The 21,295-nt window shown below is 52.2% G+C and overlaps 1 protein-coding gene across 1 annotated transcript in view; it reads left to right on the forward strand.

The window, feature by feature from the left end:
* Positions 1 to 17,577: 17,577 nt before the first annotated feature.
* Positions 17,578 to 21,295, forward strand: part of LOC140403819 (desumoylating isopeptidase 1-like) — a 30,004-nt gene continuing 26,286 nt past the window's right edge. Inside the window, exon 1 of the mRNA XM_072491981.1 lies at positions 17,578 to 17,788. Coding sequence (XP_072348082.1) covers positions 17,704 to 17,788 — 85 coding nt within the window. The 5' untranslated portion in view covers positions 17,578 to 17,703. The remainder of the gene's footprint in view (positions 17,789 to 21,295) is intronic.

A 21,295-nucleotide genomic window follows, 5' to 3' on the forward strand; every position in this document is an offset into this window, starting at 1 on the left:
CAGGCAGTGCATTCCATGCCCCCACTACTCTCTGGGTAAAGAACCTACCTCTGATATCCCTCCTATATCTTCCACCTTTCACCTTAAATTCATGTCCCCTTGTAATGGTGTGTTCCACCTGGGGAAAAAGTCTCTGACTGTCTACTCTATCTATTCCCCTGAACATCTTATAAACCTCTATCAAGTCGCCCCTCATCCTTCTCCGCTCTAATGAGAAAAGGCCTAGCACCCTCAACCTTTCCTCGTAAGACCTACTCTCCATTCCAGGCAACATCCTGGTAAATCTTCTTTGCACCTTTTCCAGAGCTTCCACATCCTTCCTAAAATGAGGCGACCAGAACTGTACACAGTACTCCAAATGTGGCCTTACCAAAGTTTTGTACAGCTGCATCATCACCTCACAGCTCTTAAATTCAATCCCTCTGTTAATGAACGCGAGCACACCATAGGCCTTCTTCACAGCTCTATCCACTTGAGGGGGGTAGGGGAGGGGGGGGGGCGGGGGTAGGGTAGGGGAGGGGGGGGCGGGGGGAGGGGAGGGGGGGCGGGGTAGGGTAGGGGAGGGGGGGGTAGGGTAGGGGAGGGGGGGCGGGGGTAGGGTAGGGGAGGGGAGGCGGGGGTAGGGTAGGGGAGGGGAGGTGGGGGTAGGGTAGGGGAGGCGGGGGTAGGGTAGGGGAGGGGAGGGGGGGGGTAGGGTAGGGGAGGGGAGGGGGGGGGAGGGAGGGAAGGTAGGGGGGGGGGAACCAGAAGGACTCTCAGGGATGTTAGTGTACATGTATAATATGTATAGGTTGTTGTTATAGGTAACTGTATATTGGACTGTTGAATTGTATTTTTGGAGAGTATTTATTTGGGACAAGGCAGTTGCCATTTAGTTTTGTTTTTTAATTTTGATGTTGTTTATATATTATTTATTTCTTGCTTAAAACTGGCCATTGTTATTTATATTGTTATATTACTGTGTAAAGGATACACAATGTACTGTCATGGTTGGCCAAAAATGTTGAATAAAATATATTTTAAAAAAAAGAAATCGCCATGGATCCACTCCCCCCATTTGGTCCATAAACCCCTTGAGCACCTTGGCCGCTGCCGGCCTTCTTCCGGTCTTTGATCTGGATCTATCTGACCCTGGGTCCAGCACGGTATTGAAGTCCCCTCCCAATATCAAATTTCCTACCTCCAGGTCCGGTATACGACCCAACATCCGTCTCATAAATCCCGCATCGTCCCAGTTTGGGGCATACACGTTAACCAACACGACCTCCATTCCCTCCAGCCTGCCACTCACCATTACATATCTACCTCCGCTATCTGCTACAATGCTCCTTGCTTCAAATGCTACCCGTTTCCCCACCAATATGGCCACCCCTCTATTCTTTGCATCTAGTCCTGAGTGGAACACCTGTCCCACCCATCCTTTCCTTAACCTAACTTGGTCCGCCACCTTCAGGTGCGTCTCTTGGAGCATAGCCACGTCTGCCCTTAGTCCTTTCAAGTGCGCGAGCACTCGGGCCCTTTTAATTGGTCCATTTAGGCCTCTCACGTTCCACGTGATCAGCCTCACTAGGGGGCTACCTGCCCCCCCTCCCGTGTCGACTAGCCATCACCTTCTCTAGGCCAGTCCCATATCCCGCCTCCGCGCTCCCCAGGCGTCGCATTCCATCCCCGTCCACCCACTCTTTAGCCATTTCCTTTTTGATTTCCGCAGCAGCAACCCCCCCCCCCCTGCTAGATCCCTTTCTAGCGTGATTGCTCCCCCCATCTTACTTCCGCAAGTCAGCTGACTTCAACTGACCCCGGCTACTCCTGCTCACTCCTTGACCCCCCCCGTGTGGGGAACTCCCATCCGCCTTGCACCTGTCTTCCCGCCATAATCTTTCTGGCGCGGGAACATCCCTTTATCTGACCCGCCTCTTGTGGCGCAGCTCCCTTTCCTCTCCCCCTCCCATTCATTCCTCATTCTCCGCCTATGTCCCTTCTTTCCCCCCTCACCGTCGCCCACATTTCCTAGTGTCTCCCCCCATCCCAATTTACTTCTCTATTTTCATCAACCATAACAATAACATTCCCTACAGTATCAGTCCCTCAGTTCCGATCCAATTTCTCGTCTTTAATAAAGGTCCATGCTTCTTCCGCCGTATCGAAATAATGGTGTCTCTCCTGGTACGTGACCCATAGTCGTGCCGGCTGCAGCATCCCGAACTTCACCTTCTTCTTGTGTAGCACCTCCTTGGCTCGGTTAAAACTCGCCCTCCTTCTCGCCACCTCCGCACTCCAATCCTGGTACACCCGTACCACTGCATTCTCCCATCTGCTACTCCGCACCTTTTTAGCCCATCTCAGGACCTCTTCTCTATCTTTAAGGCGATGAAATCGCACGATTGTCGCCCTGGGTGGTTCTCCCACTTTTGGTCTTCTCGCCGGGATCCGATGTGCCCACTCCAACTCCAAGGGGCCCGCAGGGGCCTCAGCTCCCATCAATGAGCTTAGCATCGTACTTACATAAGCTCCACAGTCCGCTCCTTCCACTCCCTCAGGGAGACCCAGTATCCGAAGGTTCTTCCTTCGTGCCCTGTTTTCTAGGGCCTCAATCCTTTCAATGCACTTTTTGTGGAGCGCCTCGTGCGTCTGTGTTTTGAACGCCAGGCCCAGGATCTCGTCCTCATTATCCGTCACCTACTGCTCCTCCACGCGGAGCTCTGTCTCCTGGGTCCTTTGTGCCTCCTTGAGCCCCTCAATTGCCTGAAGCATCGGTGTCAGCACCTCCCTCTTTAGTAGCTCCACACACCGTCTCAGGAATTAGTCTTGCTCGGGCCCCCATGTCGCCTGGGCTTTCTCCGCCGCCATCTTGTGTCTTCTCCCTTTCTGTCCCTTTCGTCGAAGATTCCTCGCGCTGCAGCCGCCGCCGCCGATATTTTCCTCTTTCGTTGGGGGGGGGGGGGGGGACTCCCTATTCACTCACCCCACACCGGGTTTCGTCGCCCAGAAATTTCCCGTTGGGGCTCTTAAAAGAGCCCGAAGGTCCGTTGGAGCTGGAGCCGCCGAAACATGCGGCTTAGCTGGTCATCGCCGCAACCGGAAGTCTTCGCCGGACTTCCTGAGCACCTCCCCCATCTGTCCTCCACCCCAAAGAACCTACTCAGCCTCGCCCCCGTCATATGCGCTCTGTGAACAACCTTAAATTGCATCAGGCTAAGCCTGGCACACGAGGAAGAGGAATTAACCCTACTTAGGGCATCAGCCCACAGCCCCACCTCAGTCTCCTCCCCCAACTCCTCTTCCCAGTTACCCTTCAGCTCCTCTACCAAAGCCTCCCCCTCTTCTTTCATCACCTGGTATATCGTCGACACCTTGCCCTCCCCGACCCATACGCCCAAAATCACCCTGTCTTGAATCCCCTGTACCGGGAGCAGCGGGAATTCCCTCACCTGCCGCCTCACAAGCGCCCTCACTTGCATGTACCTGAAGGCATTTCCCGGGGGTAGTCCAAATTTCTCCTCCAGCGCCCCTAAGCTCGCAAACGTCCCATCGATGAACAGGTCCCCCATTCTTCTAATCCCTGCCCGATGCCAGCTCAGAAACCCCCCGTCCATCCTTCCTGGGACAAACCGATGATTATCCCTAATCGGGGACCACACCGAGGCTCCCATCGCTCCCCTGTGTCGTCTCCACTGCCCCCAGATCTTTAGCGTTGCCACCACCACCGGCCTCGAGGTGTACCTTGTCGGTGAGAGCAGCAGCGGTGCCGTCACCAGCGCCCCCAGGCTCATTCCTTTGCAGGACGGCATCTCCAACCTCTTCCACGCCGCCCCCTCTCCCTCCATCACCCACTTACGGATCATCGCCACGTTGGCTGCCCAGTAGTAGCCTCCCAGATTCGGCAACGCCAACCCTCCTCTATCTCTGCTACGCTCCAGGAATCCCCTCTTTACCCTCGGGGTCTTGCTCGCCCACACAAATCCCATAATGCTCCTGCTTACCCTCTTAAAGAAGGCCTTGGCAATCACAATTGGGAGGCATTGGAATACAAAAAGAAACCTCGGGAGGACCACCATTTTAATCGACTGTACCCTGCCCGCTAGCGAGAGTGGCAACACATCCCACCTTTTAAAGTCCTCCTCCATCTGTTCCACCAGCCGCGTCAAATTAAGTTTGTGCAGGGCCCCCCAGCTCCTAGCTACCTGAATCCCCAAGTATCGAAAGCTCCTTTCCGCCCTCCTCAACGGTAGGTCGTCTATCCCTCTTCCCAGATCCCCCGAATGCACCACAAAGAGCTCACTCTTTCCCACATTGAGCTTATAGCCCGAGAAGTCTCCAAACTCCCTTAGGATCTGCATGACCTCAACCATCCCCTCCACTGGATCCGCCACATACAGCAACAGGTCATCTGCGTACAGCGACACTCGATGTTCCTCTCCCCCTCGGACCACCCCCTTCGATTTCCCCGACTCCCTTAACGCCACGGCCAAAGGTTCAATTGCTAATGCGAACAGCAGAGGGGACAGGGGGCACCCCTGCCTCGTCCCTCGATACAGCCGGAAATACTCCGACCTCCGCCGGTTCGTGACCACACTCGCCACCGGGGCACTATACAGGAGCTTAACCCAACTAATAAACGCCCCCCCCCCCCCGAACCCAAACCTCCTCAACACTTCCCAGAGATACTCCCACTCTACTCGGTCAAAGGCCTTCTCCGCGTCCATGGCTGCCATTATCTCCGCCTCTCCCTCCACCGATGGCATCATTATCACATTTAGGAGCCTTCGCACATTGGTGTTTAGCTGCCTGCCCTTTACAAATCCCGTCTGGTCCTCATGAATCACCCCCGGGACAGTCCTCAATCCTCGTAGCCAACATTTTTGCCAGCAACTTGGCATCCATTTAGGAGCGAGATCGGTCTATATGACCCGCATTGTAGTGGGTCCTTATCCTGCTTTTATATCAAAGAGATCGCCGCCTCCGACATTGTCGGGGGCAGGGTCCCCCGCTCCCTTCATTGAAGGTCCTCACCAGCAACATGGCTAACAGGTCTACATACTTCCTATATAAACTCCACCGGGAACCCATCCGGCCCCGGGGCCTTCCCCACCTGCATGCTCCCCAGTCCTTTAACCAGCTCCTCCACCCCAATGGGGACCCCCAAACCAGCCACCTCCTGCTCCTCCATCCTCGGGAATCTCAGTTGGTCCAAGAATCGTCGCATCCCCTCTTTTCCCCCTGGGGGCTGGGACCTATACAGCTCCTTGTAAAAGGCCTTAAAAGCCTCATTCACTTTCACCACACTCCGCACCGTAGTTCCCCTGCCATCCTTGACTCCACCTATTTCCCTCGCTGCCATCCTCTTGCAGAGCTGATGTGCCAGCATCCAGCTCGCCTTCTCCCCATATTCATATATCGCCCCCTGTGCCTTCCTCCACTGTGCCTCTGCCTTCCCTGTGGTCAACAGGTCGAACTCCGTCTGGAGACTTTGTCTCTCCCTGAGTAGTCCTCCATCAGGAACCTCTGCATATCTCCTGTCCACTCTTAAAATCTCCCCCACTAATCTCTCCCTTTCCCTGCCCTCGCTCTTCTCCCTGTGAGCCCTGATGGATATTAACTCTCCCCTGACCACCGCCTTCAGCGCCTCCCATACTACTCCCACCTGCACCTCCCCGTTGTCGTTGGCATCCACGTACCTTTCGATGCACCCCCGCACCCTCCCACACACGTCGGTCGCTCTCCTCCCCCAGCTCTAACTCCACCCAGTGCGGGGCATGGTCTGAAATGGCTATGGCCGAATACTCCGTTCCCTCCACTTTCGGGATCAATGCCCTGCCCAAAACAAAAAAATCTATCCGGGAGTAGGCCTTATGTACGTGGGAGAAAAAAGAGAATTCCCTGTCCAGGGGCCTAGCAAATCTCCACGGGTCTACTCCCCCCATCTGCTCCATAAACCCCCTGAGCACCTTGACCGCAGCCGGCCTCTTCCCAGTCTTGGATCTGGAACGATCTAATGCTGGGTCCAACACCGTGTTGAAATCCCCCCCCATTATCAAGCTCCCTACCTCCAAGTCCGGAATACGCCCCAACATCCGTTTCATGAATCCAGCATCGTCCCAGTTTCAAGGCCCCTGCTCTACCCGTCCCCTGCAACCTACCGCTCACCATCACGTATCGGCCTCCTTTGTCCGCTACTATGTTCTTGGCCTCAAACGACACCCGCTTCCCCACCAGTATTGCCACCCCTCTATTCTTCGCATCCAGCCCCGAATGGAACACCTGTCCTACCCATCCCTTTCTTAACCTGACCTGATCTGCCACCTTCAGATGTGTCTCCTGAAGCATGACCACGTCTGCCTTCAGTCTCTTTAGGTGCGCGAACACTCGGGCCCTCTTAACCGGCCCATTTATGCCTCTCACATTCCACGTGATCAGCCGGATTGGGGGGCTACCCCCCCCCCCCCCCACCCCCCCCCCCCCGCCAACTAGCTATCTCCTATCTTAGGCCAGTCCCGTGCCCGCGCCTCCCGCACCCTCCAGTCCCCCAGACGGGGAACCCCCGCCCCAACCATCCCTTCCATTTTCAGTTCCCCCTCGGCCAGTGCAGCAGCAACCCTATTGTCACCCCTCCCCCCCTTCCCTCCCCCCTCCCCGCTAGATCCGCATCTAGCTCTTTTGCTCCCCCCATACTACTTCTGCTGACCCCGGCTTCCCCTGCCTTCCCGTTGATCTCCCCCGTGTGGGAGTCTCTCCTCCTCACCTTCCTCCATCCCCCCCCCCCCCTCCCCCCAGCGCGGGAAAAAGCCCGCACTTTCCTGAGCCAGCCCCGCCCCGTGGTGCAGCTCCTGTTGCGGCCATTATCCCAGTTCCCCCATCCCCGAGTCTCACCTCCCTCCAGCACCGACGCCCACATTTCCCACCATCTCGTCTACAGAAAAAAGAAAGAATTTTAACAAGAACTCTACCCACATCCCCATCCATCATCCCACCCATGAAGCATTCTTTACCCATATTTACAACCCCGTATACAACCAACATCTCCCCCACAACCACAGCCCCTCAGTTCGAGTCCAATTTTTCCGTTTGGATAAAGGTCCAAGCCTCTTCTGGCATTTCGGAATAATGGTGTCGGTCCTGATAAGTGACCCACAGTCGCGCTGGCTGCAGCATTCCGAGCGTGACTCTTTGTTTATGCAGCACCGCCTTGGCCCGGTTGAAGCCAGCTCTCCTCTTTGCCACCTCCGCGCTCCAATCCTGGTAAACTCGGATCACCGCGTTCTCCCATCTACTGCTCCGCACCTTCTTGGCCCATCTCAGAACACTTTCTTTGTCTGCGCAGCGATGGAACCTTGCCACTATCGCCCTTGGCGGCTCATCAGCCTTGGGTTTCCTCGCCAGGACCCGGTGAGCCCCCTCCAGCTCCAGGGGGCTCGGAGAGGCCTCCGCACCCATCAGCGAATGGAGCATCGTGCTCACGTACGCCCCGGCATCAGCTCCCTCCACTCCTTCAGGAAGACCCAGAATCCGGAGATTCTTCCTCCTCGACCTGTTCTCCAGGACCTCGAGTCTCTCGGCCCACCTCCTGTGCACCGCCTCGTGCGCCTCCACCTTTACCGCCAGGCCCAGGATCTCGTCCTCATTCTCATTCGTTTTATCCCTCACCTCGCGGAGCTCCACCGCCTGGGCCTTCTGGGTCTCCTTCAGCCCCTCGATCGCCAACAGCATTGGCGCCAGCACCTCCTTTTTTTGCTCCTCCACACAGTGCTTGAGGAACTCCTGCTGGTCCGGCCCCCATGCTGCTCGATCTCCGCCCTCCGCCATCTTGTTTTTACCCCCTCGTTTTTGCTGCTGCTCCAGAGCCTCTTTCTCCGACGCTCCACCGCTAATCTCCACCATACAACGTAAGGGGGGACCTTACTTCACCTTCCCACACGGGATTCAATCAAAAAATCTCCCGTTGGGGCTCCTCTGGAGAGCCCAAAAGTCCGTTAAAGTGGGAGCTGCTGAAATGTGCGGCTTAGCTCCACATCGCTGCAACCGGAAGTCCGATGGGCGGTCTTGAGGTGGTCATTCACCTCCCTTTGTGTAGGCTTTTGCTGGCGCCGCCGAGCCTGGGTTGGCTTTGTGTGTCTAAAATGTTGCACATTGTTCCCGGGATTGCTCATTAGTATTCAGATGGCTGGTGTTTTGTTATGTTGATGGTTACTGGTATCGATCTTGTCTGGCCTTCCCAGAGGTGAATACACAGTCTACCTGTAGCTGCTCGTTTTAATCCTGTTGGCTGATTTTCCCATCAGCCTTTACCGTTCGCCATTTTAAATCGGGGTTAGCCATTCTAAACTGGCCACATTCCCTCCTTGTGATCCGAATGCGAAGCGTGAAGGATCACATCACTATGTTGCTTTCCATTCCCTGACCTGGGGGCGGGGGGGGGGGGCACTTCCTTCATGGTCTCTGCACTGACCATAGCTATGCAAAAAATGTTTTAACTAACAATTCTAAGGGCGCTATGTCAGACAGGGACATGCATTACAAAACAATAAACTGGGAACCTCTAACTTATTCTTAATACACTACACTCACTTAAACATTCCATTATCCTACCTTCCTCAATCATACAACAACATCATAGCATTTCATACACAGTCTTTCCTGGCTTAGCAGTCAAGCTCAGGATCATACAATTTGCTCATGAAAAAGTTCTTTACAGTTCTTTGTTTACAATAACAATAAACGCAAGTGAATGCACTTTCATATAGATCGCGGGGGTCGGGGGTCTGGTCGTAACCGAACATAGGCGATCTGATCGTATATACCGGGGTTTGAGCGCGGTAGGCTCTCCTTCTCCATTTCTTAGACGCATCGTCTGCACGATGCAGCAGAGTATCGCTAATGCTAGTAATGATTACATAGGACAGGGAGTACCAGGCTATAAACCTGGCACACCAAGGTGCTGTAGTGTCGCTGGTGACTGGGCTCTGGGTACTGCGGGGAAGTGAAACATTAACGGCTGGGGGTCTTGAAGTCATGGGGTTCGCGTTCACGCGCAACCAAATGTCCAATAGCACAAGGGTGATCCACTTGAAGGAAGTCCTCATGGCTCTTCTCTTTCCTTTTCTTTCTTTGTCTTCTCCGATCCTGGAGCTTCTGGAGTTCTGTAGAAACAAGCATAGTGTCTGTAACTAACTTTGTTTAATATCTCGTACGATAGTGTGTCTGTCCTTTAGTGCCAATTATTCCCTTTATAATTGGTCACTATGTGTGACTCCCTCATTTTTTTTTTCAAAAACAAATTTTAGGACTCGGCACACTTCCCAATCATGAACCAGTGCTGATTTACCATCCAAATGTTCCAGGATGTAAATAGCAGACGGTCGGCAACCTAAGGGTTACCTAAACAAACAAAACGTTTTGAACTGAAAGTGCCAAAATGAGGTGCGTATGGGCCGCGACGGGTAAGAGTTGGATGGAGTCCCCGGGTAGGACGGCGACCAATGCCGTATCCCCCCTACCCGAGCGTAGCTGACCAGAGGGGGGTCCTCAGGCAGGGCGGGTCCCAAGCCGTTTCTCCACTGCCTGAGCAACCGACAAGAACGGGCAAAAAATGTAGTCATCGTGGGGGGCTGCCGTATTGGTTCTTCCTTCGAACCAGAAGGGCAGTTATGAACGGGCGTCTGGTTCCGTAACCAGTCTCTGCAGACAAGCTCGCAGAGGTTTCAGCCGAACTGGTGTCTGGCAATGGTGAGTCTCTGTAGGCAAGTCCTCAGAGGTTTCGGCCGAATAGGCGTGGGGCAGTGAGAAAAAAATTCTCCTGTCGGACATACAACATTTAACAAACTTACAAACAACATAGAACATTCTGCAGGTTCCATGAGAAAGGACAACACTTCTCCCAAGCGGTTCCTTTTAAAACATCATCTGGACACCTCAGTTCTCGGTTGCGAACAGGGTCGCAAAGGGGTTGTCGGTTTGGGAGTCAGACCCAAGGTCGTCCTCTTCTCCCGGGTGCCAAACTCTGGAGTGGATTAGGGCTGACAGGGCTGCGTGGTGTGAGGTGGGGTCGCTCTCGTCGTTGCGGACGAGTCGGTATGAGTTGTCACGGTGCCAATAATTGGTGTCTAGCTGTGTGGGGACAAAATCGGGGTCGTCAGTGTGGTTCGGTGGTCGGTGGTGGGGTTTGTTCAGGAAAGTGATCATGAAGGGATCACTTGGATCGTAGTCGGAATCGCTGGGTGTGGGTCCTGTTGCATGGGGATAGTAGAGAGGCGTGCTGTGGCTATTGTCCGAGTCACTGTCGCTGTCTCTGCTGCTGCAGTCTGTGGGCGTTCTGGGGCGGAGTGTATATTTTGGGGGTGGAGTCGAGGTCGAGTCCGTGGCAGGGCTGGACGTGGCGGGGGTTGGTCGGGTTACGTTGGCTGTGGGTGGGGTGTGGTCTGCTGCGTCAAGCATGACGTGGTGGGCGTGGTTCGACTGTGTTCCATATGCCTTCAGCTGGTTTATATGAAACCACGCAGTCTTACCATTGGGGTACTTTATTTTATAAACGGAAGGGCTTACTTTGTCCGCAATGGAGTACGGACCCGAGTACTTTGGTGACAGGAACGTGCTGAGGTTGTATACGGAGAGCATGACTTGCTGTCCTACACTGAACTCAGTCGCATGCACTGTCTTATCGAAACAGGCCTTGCTCTGTTTCTTTCTTGTGCCCAATTTCACTGCGGCTGCTAGCTGAGCCGTTTTAACATTGTCAATTAATTGCTCCACGGCTTTCTCGTATGTGAGGGCCGTCACTTCGGGGCTGGTCAGGTCCAAACCTAACAGATATTCTGTGCTTTCATGGGGCGTCCGGTCATGAGGGTGTGTGGGGTGTAACCTGTGGAGGTGGAAATAGTGTTACGCAAAAACATCAGCGCAAAAGGGAGGACTGAGTCCCAAGTGGTGTTGTTTTACTGGAACATTTTTCTGAGGGTGGATTTTAGGGTCCGATTCATGCGCTCCACGATACCACTCGACCGTGGGTGGTATGCTATGTGGAATTTTTGGGTGATGCCAAATATCGTGAGGACGTTCTGCATGACACGTCCTGTAAAATGGGAGCCTTGGTCAGATTCAATGCTGCGGGGGAGTCCCCATCTTGTAAAGATGTGGTGGGTTAGAATCTTGGCTGTGGTTTTTGCAGTGTTTGTGCGGGCTGGGAATGCTTCCACCCATTTCGTAAATGTGTCAATCACCACAAGTACATATTTATAGCCACTCCTGCAAGGGGGCAATGGTCCTATAAAATCGATCTGGAGGTTAGTCCAGGGGCCATTAACGGGTCGGGTGTGGCTGAGTTGAGCCTTTTTGGCGTATCTGTCCGGGTTGTTCTGGGCACAGATAAGACAATTCTCAACGTAGTGAGTTACATCCTCCTTTAAATTCGGCCACCAACAAAGCTGCTTGAGATGGGCTGTAGTGGGATCGATTCCCTGATGTCCATGACCGTCATGGAACAAGCAAATCAATTGATTCCTGTCCTGTTCAGGAACCACATAAAGGGTGTCTTTTAGCACCACACCGTCATGTGTGGTCAGTGCATTTCTAAACCTCTCATAGGGAGCTGGATAGTTTCATTTTACAATCTCCTTGAGATTGGTGTCCTGCTTCTGGGCCTCCACTAGATTCTCGATCTTTGTCTGTGAGATCTGAACTGCATTCACTGGTGCGCCTTCGGGGGGTGTCCAAAAATATCCGTGCCTGGAACCTGCTTTGGCCAGTGCGTCGGCTTTTACATTTCCAGTGGGGGAGGAACGATGGTGACTGTGGACTTTGATTATCCCATAAGACCTGTTCTGTGCTCGCTCTAAAATATAACGGAGCAACGGGGGTTTTCCGTCTGCGGGAACGAATCCTCTTGCTTTCCACAGGGGCAGGAATTCCGTGAGGCTGCTGCAGACATAGAGGCTGTCCGAGTATATGTCTGCTGGGCTGGGGAAGGAATCTGGGTGTTCCACTATATATGCGACGGCCGCGAGCTCTGCTGCCTGCGCGCCTAAGTGTCCGGGTAGTTTTAACGATATTTCCTCGAGGGCGCGTCCCTGCGCGTCCTCGACATAGATCCCGCAACCTGTTATGCGTTTACCATCCAAGACTGTGGAAGATCCATCCACATAGATCTTTATGGGTTCACACGTGTCCGTGTGCGGGGCGCTCTGGGTTGAACTACCTATCTTTCTGGGGGGTGTATTAGCGATAAAGGGGCCTGTGTTGTGGTGTGGAGAGATAATTTCGCATTCATGGGGGGTTCCGGGGTACTGTAAATTGTCGGCTAAGTAGGTGTGCGTCTTTGTCCGTTTCACAGTGATGTCCCGTCCCTGCAAGAGAAGGGTCCATCTAGCTGCTCTTATTTGGCTGACGGTACCGTCCTTGAGTCGTCCGTCCAGTAAAAGTTGGGTGGGGGGGTGTTCTGTGAGAATTGTGATGGGGTTCAGTCCGGTAATATACGAAAAGTACTGGACTGCCCAGAAAACTGCGAGCAGGTGCCTTTCACAGGCTGAAAATCCCTGCTCCACAGCATCTAAAACTCTGGAGACGTAAGCCACGGGGCTTAACTGTTCGTGCCGTTCCTGGAGGAGCACGGCCGAAAGGGTGCGGTCTGTGGTCACTACCTCTATGGCATAAGGGGAAAGCGGGTCTGGAACTTGTAGTGCGGGGGCTGCTATGAGTGCCTGTTTTAAACAGTCCACAGCATCCGTATGCTGCGGAAGCCATTCCCAGGGGGCTCCTTTCTTTAGGAGGTCCGAGAGGGGCGCTGCCTTGCTGGCGAAACCGTCAATGTGGTTTCGGCAGTAGCCAACCAGTCCTACAAACGACCGGAGGGCTGAAACGTTCTGGGAAAGGGGCAATTTAGCGATCGAGTCAATCCTTTTATGCTCGATCTCGCGTTTACCGTGCGTGATAATTGTTCCCAAATATATCACCTTATCTTCCAAAATCTGGGCCTTTTTGGGGTTGACTTTACAACCGGTTGAGTGTAAGAGTTCCAGGAGCTCGGACAGAAGCTCAATGTGCTCTTCCTTGGTATCTGTCTGCAGTAGTAGGTCGTCTACATACTGTACCAGACATTCGGGGCGAGAGAATTTTGCTAGTCCATTTGCCAGCTGTCGGTGGAAAATGGAGGGGGAGTTGTGGAATCCTTGTGGCAGGCATGTCCACGTGTACTGCTGTGCTTTAAAGGTGAAGGCAAATTTGTACTGGCACCCCTTTGCCAATGGAATGGACCAGAATCCATTACTGATGTCCAAAACCGTGAAGTACCGGGAATTGAGTCCCTGCTTGAGCATGGTCTCGGGACTTGTTGCTACTGTGGGGGCTGCTGCGGGGGTGACTTTGTTGAGTTCCCGGTAATCGATGGTCAGTCACCATGATCCATCGGGCTTTCTCACTGGCCAAATTGGGACATTATTAGTGGAGGCTACTGATCTATGTACACCCTGCTCTAATAAGCTCTCTATTACTTTTAAGATTTCTTCCTCTGCCTCTCGGGGAAATCCGTACTGTTTTGAGGGTCTAGGGTCAGGTCCTGTTATTTGTACGGAGCCAGTCATCCGTCCACAGTCGTGCTTGTGGGTCGCGAATGCTGCCCTGTTCTTTTGCAGAACAGCCCTAACCTGCTTGTCCGTGCTAAGCGTGGTCGGGTTGAACCAAAATTTGCCTACTGCGCTAATTTTGTTCATATATTCGCCTATGTTGAGCGTTGCGGGGGCTCTTGCGGATTTCGCCATCTTCCAGACACACTGGTTGACTGGGTCGAATGATAGGTTGTGGGAATTCATGAAATCAATTCCCAGAATGTGTCCTGCTGTGTGGGGCAGGTCGACTAAAACTACGGGGTGCTTGGTGGTGATGTTGCCGATTTGAATGGGTACAGGGGCTGTGATGTGTCCCTGCTGTGAGTGGCCTGTAAAGCCGCTGAGGGTGATAGTGGCTGTAGTGGGCCACGTGTCCTTTTGGAACATGGTGGAGGAATTTATGGTGGTGCTCCTGTGTCCCAGAGAAATTCGATAGGCTGTCCCCGAATTTTCGCTGCAACTACGGGTCGTCCTGACCTGTCCCAAAGGGTGTCGCAGACCCAACTAGGGGAGCCCGTACACCATCAGTCCGTTCCGGTCAAGTCCGTCTGATCCGAACGGGCGCTAACGCTATGAATGGGCTCTGTCTTTTTCTTAATCAGAGTGCCTGTCTGCTGGGCTCTCTGTGGCTTTTTAGGGGCATTGCATTCTTTTGCAAAATGTCCCAACTGTCCGCAGTTGTAACACTCTTGTGACTTGGGTGGGGGGCTGTTCTTTCCCTCATTCACCCATGCTCTTAATGCTGCTTTTAGATCGCTGCACTGTCTCTGTAATGCCTCTACCTGTTTTTCTGTTTCTTCTCTTACCAGGACAGCATGTTGCGTGTCCTGATAGGCCTTTTCATATTGCGACTGGAAACTGCTTAAATGCGCCAGACAAGACTGGTGAGCCCGTTTGGCGTCATCCACCTCTCCATCTTTTGCTGCCAATTTCCTCCTCAATTCCATATTCTCTCTTTCAACTTCGTTTACATTGACCTTACTCATCCGATGTATGCCCTCAACTTCTTTGCGGAGCGTCTTAACGACCTCCTCTGTGCCTCGCAATTGTGCCAAACAGGACACGATTGCCATTGGCTTGCGAGCTTTTCCCAAGCTCTTTTTGTGGATCTCGTTCAGGTTCTCCCACCAAGTATGTCCTATACTCCTGGGACCTGATTCCTCATTATCACAGAAATCATTCCAAAGGGGCCATCCTTTCCCTTTGAGATATTTCCTGATTTCTTCCTCCCAAATGGGACATTGTCCCACTCTACTGCTGCTGGTCGCTGCGACCGCAAATTCCTCAGGGTTCATGAGGCGCTGCATTGCCTGCATGGCCATCTTTCCTATCCGACTGCTTCTTCTAAATTTGGAACAGGGGGCTAAGGTGCTGCTGTAAATACGGGTACGGCTTTCGCTACTTTCCGAAAATACAAACTTCCGACAGTTTTGACGCAACAAAAATCAGTTTTACCTTCTAGCCCTGTTAGTTACGCATGCATACACATACTTCCGAATTATGAGTATTGATCAGAACTGCTTGAACACTTGTGGATTTCTGTTTCCAATTGGGTTTCTAATTCAAATTCTTGGGTTCTCCCGGAGTGGTTTTCCACTTCTAGATCAGGTCCCGTCAGGAAGTCGCCAAAATGTTGCTCGTTTTAGCCTTAGTTTGATTGCTCTTGTTCTATCACCTTTGCTCTTGAGTCGCCAGGTATCTTTCTGATACCGCCACGTGGTTCAAGTCCGAGTAATGATCAATAATCCAACACACCGCTTAGTAAGAGTTAAATCAACGCACATTTATTATATACAGCAATCAATACTTATACATTAATTCTACTTCTAAGCTACTTCCTACAACTGACAGGCCAATACTTAACTTTGGGAATGGCCCACCAGGTCAGGGAAACGAATGGCCTTTCGTATGGGTTCTGAGCCTGTGGGATTTGAAGCTGGTACAGGTCGATAGCTAGGAGCGCCTATCTCGTAGCGAGCGTTGAAGTAAGACTTACGAGTTGAGCGGTTGTTGCAGAGGGTCAGCAGAAGGGTCTCGAAGGGTGCGGAAGGATGAAGAAGAATGAAGAAGGGTGCAGAGAGGAGAAGGGTCAATTTGAACTTGGACTCTATATTTATAGTCCCCAGGGGCTTCCAGCCTTTCGGGGTGGACCCTGTACCTGGTTCCAAGTGATTGGACTTCGTCCCAATCACTTGGTTCGATATTCTCCAATGCTGGAGCGATTCCTTGATAGATGGGCAGACTTGGGGTGATCGTTCACCTCTCTTTGTGTAGGCTCCTGCTGGCGCCGAAAAGTCTGGGTTGGCTTTGTGTGTCTAATTTGTTGCACATTGTTCCTGGGGATTGCTAATTAATATTCAGATGGCTGGTGTGTTGTTATGCTGATGGCTACAGGTATCGATTCTGTCTGGCCTTCGCAGAGGCGAATACAGTTTTACCTGCAGCTGTTTGTTTTAGTCCTGTTGGCTAATTTTCCCATCAGCCTTTTCCGTTTGCCATTCTAAATCGGGAGTTAGCCATTTTAACTGGCTACACACCCCAGTCCAACGCCGGCATCTCCACATCATGTATGTTCATCGACAGAGACCCGATCCCTGCAAACAAAAGGAACAAGTTCAAGCCGTGGGCTTTTTAAAAAATTTACCCGGAAGCTTAGAGAAGTCGCTTTCTCCATGGCAACACCTCCGCCAATCAATCAGCCGCCTTCCTCCTGCAGCATAAATTGTTTGAAATTCTTGTGTTTAACCTGATGAGTGCACGATGAAAAGATTTGACAAGGTGTCTCTCATTCAACAATATTGAACAATATTGAACCCCTGGATTATTAACAATGCTGCGCAGGGCTGCACCTTCCACCATCCAATCACAGTTCTTGCTGAATATTTGCCATTGAATATCACTGAGACTATTTCCCATTCAATTCGCTGTCGGTGGCTGGAGTCAGGTTTGTAGATGCAGCCACTGGCCATTAGATGGTGCCAGTGAGCCAGTTTCTCAAGTCTCTTCAACCCATCATCAACGCGTGTGAACAAATTCAAATCAGCGGCTGCCGGCGGCGCTTTCATTAATTTGCTTCTGGATCAGAAAAGAATCAGAATGCTGCAATCCCTCTGCATCGTCCCAGATTCGCGGACAGTGGTTAGCACAGCGGCTTCACAGCGCCAGGGTGCCTGGTTCGATTCCCGGCCCCGGTCTGCCAGGCGGTTTGTGACGTGTTGCAGGGGCGGGGCGAGGACTGGGCGGGGCCATGCAGTGGTGACGCGTGCTGGGGCGGGGCGAATACAGGGGCGGACGGCGGGGCGAGTACAGGGGCGGGGCCAGGCGGTTTGCGGTGCGTTGTAGGGGCGGGGCAAATAGAGGGGGGGGGGCACGCAGTGTGACGCAATGTAAGGGGCGGGACCATGCAGTGTGACGCAATGTAAGGGGCGGGACCATGCAGTGTGAACAATGTAAGGGGCGGGTCCATGCAGTGTGACGCAATGTAAGGGGCGGGACCATGCAGTGTGAACAATGTAAGGGGCGGGACCATGCAGTGTGACGCAATGTAAGGGGCGGGACCATGCAGTGTGAACAATGTAAGGGGCGGGACCATGCAGTGTGACGCAATGTAAGGGGCGGGACCATGCAGTGTGAATTATTGCATGCGGGCGGTACCATGCGGTGTTACGCGTTGCAGGGGGCGGGACCATGCAATGTGACGCGTTGCATGGAGGCGGGACCATGCTGTATGACGCGTGCAGGAGGCGAGACTATGCAGTGTGACGCGTTGCAAGGGGCGGGACGCGTTGCAGGGGGCGGGACGCGATGCAGGGGGCGGGACCATGCAATGTAACGCGTTGCATGGAGGCGGGACCAGGCTGTATGACGCGTGCAGGAGGCGAGACTATGCAGTGTGACGCGTTGCAGGGGGCGGGACGCGATGCAGGGGGCGGGACCATGCAGTGTGACATCCGGGGCCAGGCGTTGTGTGACGCTGCAGGAGGCGGGACGGTTAGGGGGTCCCCCGCATTGCTCATTCGGAGGGGGCCCTGGGCGCAGAAGGAGCCGGTCAATGTTGGAGCTCCTGAGGTGAGCGGCGGCTCAGAGTGAAGCCGAAGACAAGTCGCGGGCCATGGACACGCCGCCTCATCCCGTCAAACTGTTCGTGTACGACCTTTCCCGGGGCCTGGCCCGCCAGTTCAGCCCTCTCATGCTCGGTGAGTGAAGCGAAACCGTCCCCGGGGGAAAGGGCAGGCGGCGCGAGCCGCAAATCGAGGCCGTGGATCGGGTACCCCAGACTAGGCCGCATCACTGTGATTTTTAATGGAGATGCTGCCTGACACTGGGGATAAGGAGAGTTATAATGCCACTAATCTCGGTGTCATCTGGGTGAGGGTGTGAGCAGGCTCTGAGGAGTGGGAAAGATGAGTTGACAATTTGAAATGAACCTTTTGGATTAAGGTTTACAGGCCCTTCGGCCCAGCTTGTCCATGCCGCCCAGTTTCTATCACTAACTTAGTCCCACTTGCCTGCATTTGGCCCATATCCCTCTATACCCACCCTGCCCATGTAACTGTCTAACTGCTGTTTAAAGGACAAAATCATACTCGCCTCTACCACTGCCTCTGGCAGCTCGTTCCAGACACACCACCCTCTGTGTGAAGAAATTCCCCCTCTGGTCTCTTTTGTATCTCGATCCTCGCACCTTAAACCGATGCCCTCTAGTTCTAGACTCCTCGACCTTTGGGAAAAGGTGTTAACTGTCTACCTGATCTATGCTCATTATTTTATAGACTTCTATAAGATCACCCCTGAACCACCTCCACTCCAGGGAAAAAAGTCCCAGCCTATCCAGCCTCTCCTTATAACTCAGACATCAAGTCCTGATAGCATCCTCGGAAATCTCTTCTGCACTCTTTCTAGTTTTACAATATCTTTTCTATAATCAGGTGACCAGAACTGAACACCGTATTCCATGTGTGGTCGTACCAATGTCTTGTACAACTTCAACGTGACGTCCCAACTCCTATATTCAGTATTCTGACCAATAAAACCTAACATGCCGAATGCCTCCTTCACCAATCTGTCCACCTGTGACTCCACCTTTGAGGAGCTATGAACCTGTAGATCTCTTTGTTCTGTAACTCTCCCTAAATCCATATCATTAACTGAATAGGTCCTGCCCTGATTTGACCTACCTCTCATTTATCCCAATAAACTGCATCTGCCATTCATCGGCCCTCTGGCCCTATTGCAATCTTATATAACCTTCTTCATGATCTACTATGCCACTAATCTTGGTGTCATCTGCAAACTTACTAACCATGCCTCCTACATTCACATCCAAATCATTAATATATATAACAAATAACAGTGGACCCAGCACCGATCCCTGAGGCACACCGCTGGTCACAGGCCTCCAGTTTAAAGAAAACAACCCTCCAAAACCATCCTTTGGCTTTGGTCGCCAAGCCAATTGGCTACCTCACCCTGGATTCTGTAAGATTTAACCTTTTGCAACAACCTACCATGCTGTACCTTGTCAAAGGCCTTGCTAAAGTCCATGTAGACAACATCGACCGCACTGCCCTCATCTACCTTCTAGGTTACACCTTCAAAAAACTCAATCAAATTCGTGAGACATGACTTTCCCCTTACAAAGCCATGCTTACTTTCCCTAATTAGCCCTTGCCTGTCTAAATGCTTGTCAATCCTGTCCCTCAGAATACCTTCTAACAAATTACCCACTACAGAAGTAAGGCTAACCGGTTTGTAGTTCCCAGACTTTTCCCTACAGCCCTTCTGAAACATTTGCTACCCTCCAATCTTCAACCACCTCTCCTGTGGCTGTCGATGATTCAAATATTTCAGCTAAGGGGCCTGCAATTTCCTCCCTAGCCTCCCACAACGTCCTGGGATACATTTCATCAGGTCTTGGGGATTTACCTTTTTTTCTGCTTTCTTAAAATAAATTTAGAGTACCCAATTCATTTTTTCCAAATAAGGGGCAATTTAAAATGGCCAATCCACCTAGCCTGCACATTTTTGGGTTGTGGGGACGAAACCCATGGAAACACGGGGAGAATGTGCAAACTCCACATGGGCAGTGACCCAGAGCCGGGATCGAACCTGGGACCTTGGCGCCGTGAGGCAGCAGTGCTAACCACTGTGCCACCGTGTTGCCCTGGGATTTATCTACCTTGATGCACTTTAATACCTCCAGCACCTCCTTCTTTGTAATATGTACGCTCCTCAAGACATCACTTTTTATTTCCCCAGGTTCCCTAACATTTGTGCCTTTCTTAACAGTAAATACTGATGAGAAATATTAATTTAGCACCTCTCCCATCCCTTGTGAATCTGCACATAGATAACCTTATTTATCCTTTAGAGGCCCTACCCTCTCCCTAGTCACCCTTTTACTCTTTATGTATCTGTAAAAGCTCTTGGGATTTTCCTTTGCCCCTCCCCCCATCAAAGTGAAGGAAAGGTTATCCAGAGAGCTTTACAGCACAGACTGAGGCCCTTCAGCCCATCGTGTCCGCGTAGCTACAGCCAGAGAGCTTTAGAGCACAGAGCAAGGCCCTTCAAATCCGTGCCGGCCATCAGGCATCTTCCAACTCTAATCCCGTTTTCCAGCACTTGGTCCGTAGCCCTGTGCAGCGACGGCGTATTGAATGCTCATCTAACTACTTCTTCAATGTTGAGGGTTCTCCCGTCTCTACCACCCTTTCAGGCAGTGTGTTCCAGATTCCCACCACCCCCTGTGTGGAAAAGCATTCCCTCAAATCCCCTCTAAACCGCCTGCCCCTTACTTTAAGTGGGTGTCCCCTGGTTATTGATCCCTCGGCTAAAGGGGAAATATTTCTTCCCATCCACCCTGTCTATGTCCCTAGTAGCTGGTCGATATACTCCATACAATACCTACACTGCAGAAGGAGGCCATTCGGCCTATCGAATCTGCACAGAACCTCTGAAAGAGCACCCCACTTAGGCTTCGTGCCACCTTGAGAAATTTTGCTGAAGTCCATATCGGAAAAGAGGAATGTCAGGTGAACATTTTGAGTAAAGACACTTGGCCGGGGCTATTCTGAAGACTTGTAGAATTTTTGTGCTTTTATATCAGAATTCCAGAGGTCTATGGCTATTCCAGGTGGGAAGGTGACTTGTGTGACTCATCTGCAGTTTTGTCACCTGTGGGTTAGCAGCCGGCCTGTGTTTACAAAATAGACAATGTGTTCAGTAACGGCACGCAGAAGGGAAGCTCTGTCTGTCCAGTCCAATGTTCCTCCCTTGACTATAAACCGCCAAAAGCAACTTAATGAGTCTCTCAGCTCTGTGCTGCCTGCGGGATGATGCTGTGTCTGACATTGGCATTGTCTAACAGACCCTCCTCTTCAAAATAAGTTAAAAGTAAATGACTGCGAATGCTGGAATCTGAAACAAAAACAGAAAATACTGGACAATCTCAGCTGGTCTGACAGTGTCTGTGAAGAGAGAGAAGGGAGCTAATGTTTCGAGTCTGGGTGACTCTGTCAATGAGTCGGTTGTCTGGAAAGTACTTTCAGATGTTTAAGAGAGCTCTAATGAGGCAACGGCCTGAATGAGTGTTCTGCCCATCAATGTCTGCTACCTCATTGAAAGAGCTGCTCATCAAGTATGATGCGGAACATGGGCTGGGAGCTGGCCTAGGAAAGGCCATGGTTGACCGACAGGGGAGGGGG

The sequence above is a fragment of the Scyliorhinus torazame genome, chromosome 29 (assembly GCF_047496885.1).
Source record: "Scyliorhinus torazame isolate Kashiwa2021f chromosome 29, sScyTor2.1, whole genome shotgun sequence".
Taxonomy (NCBI): domain Eukaryota; kingdom Metazoa; phylum Chordata; class Chondrichthyes; order Carcharhiniformes; family Scyliorhinidae; genus Scyliorhinus; species Scyliorhinus torazame.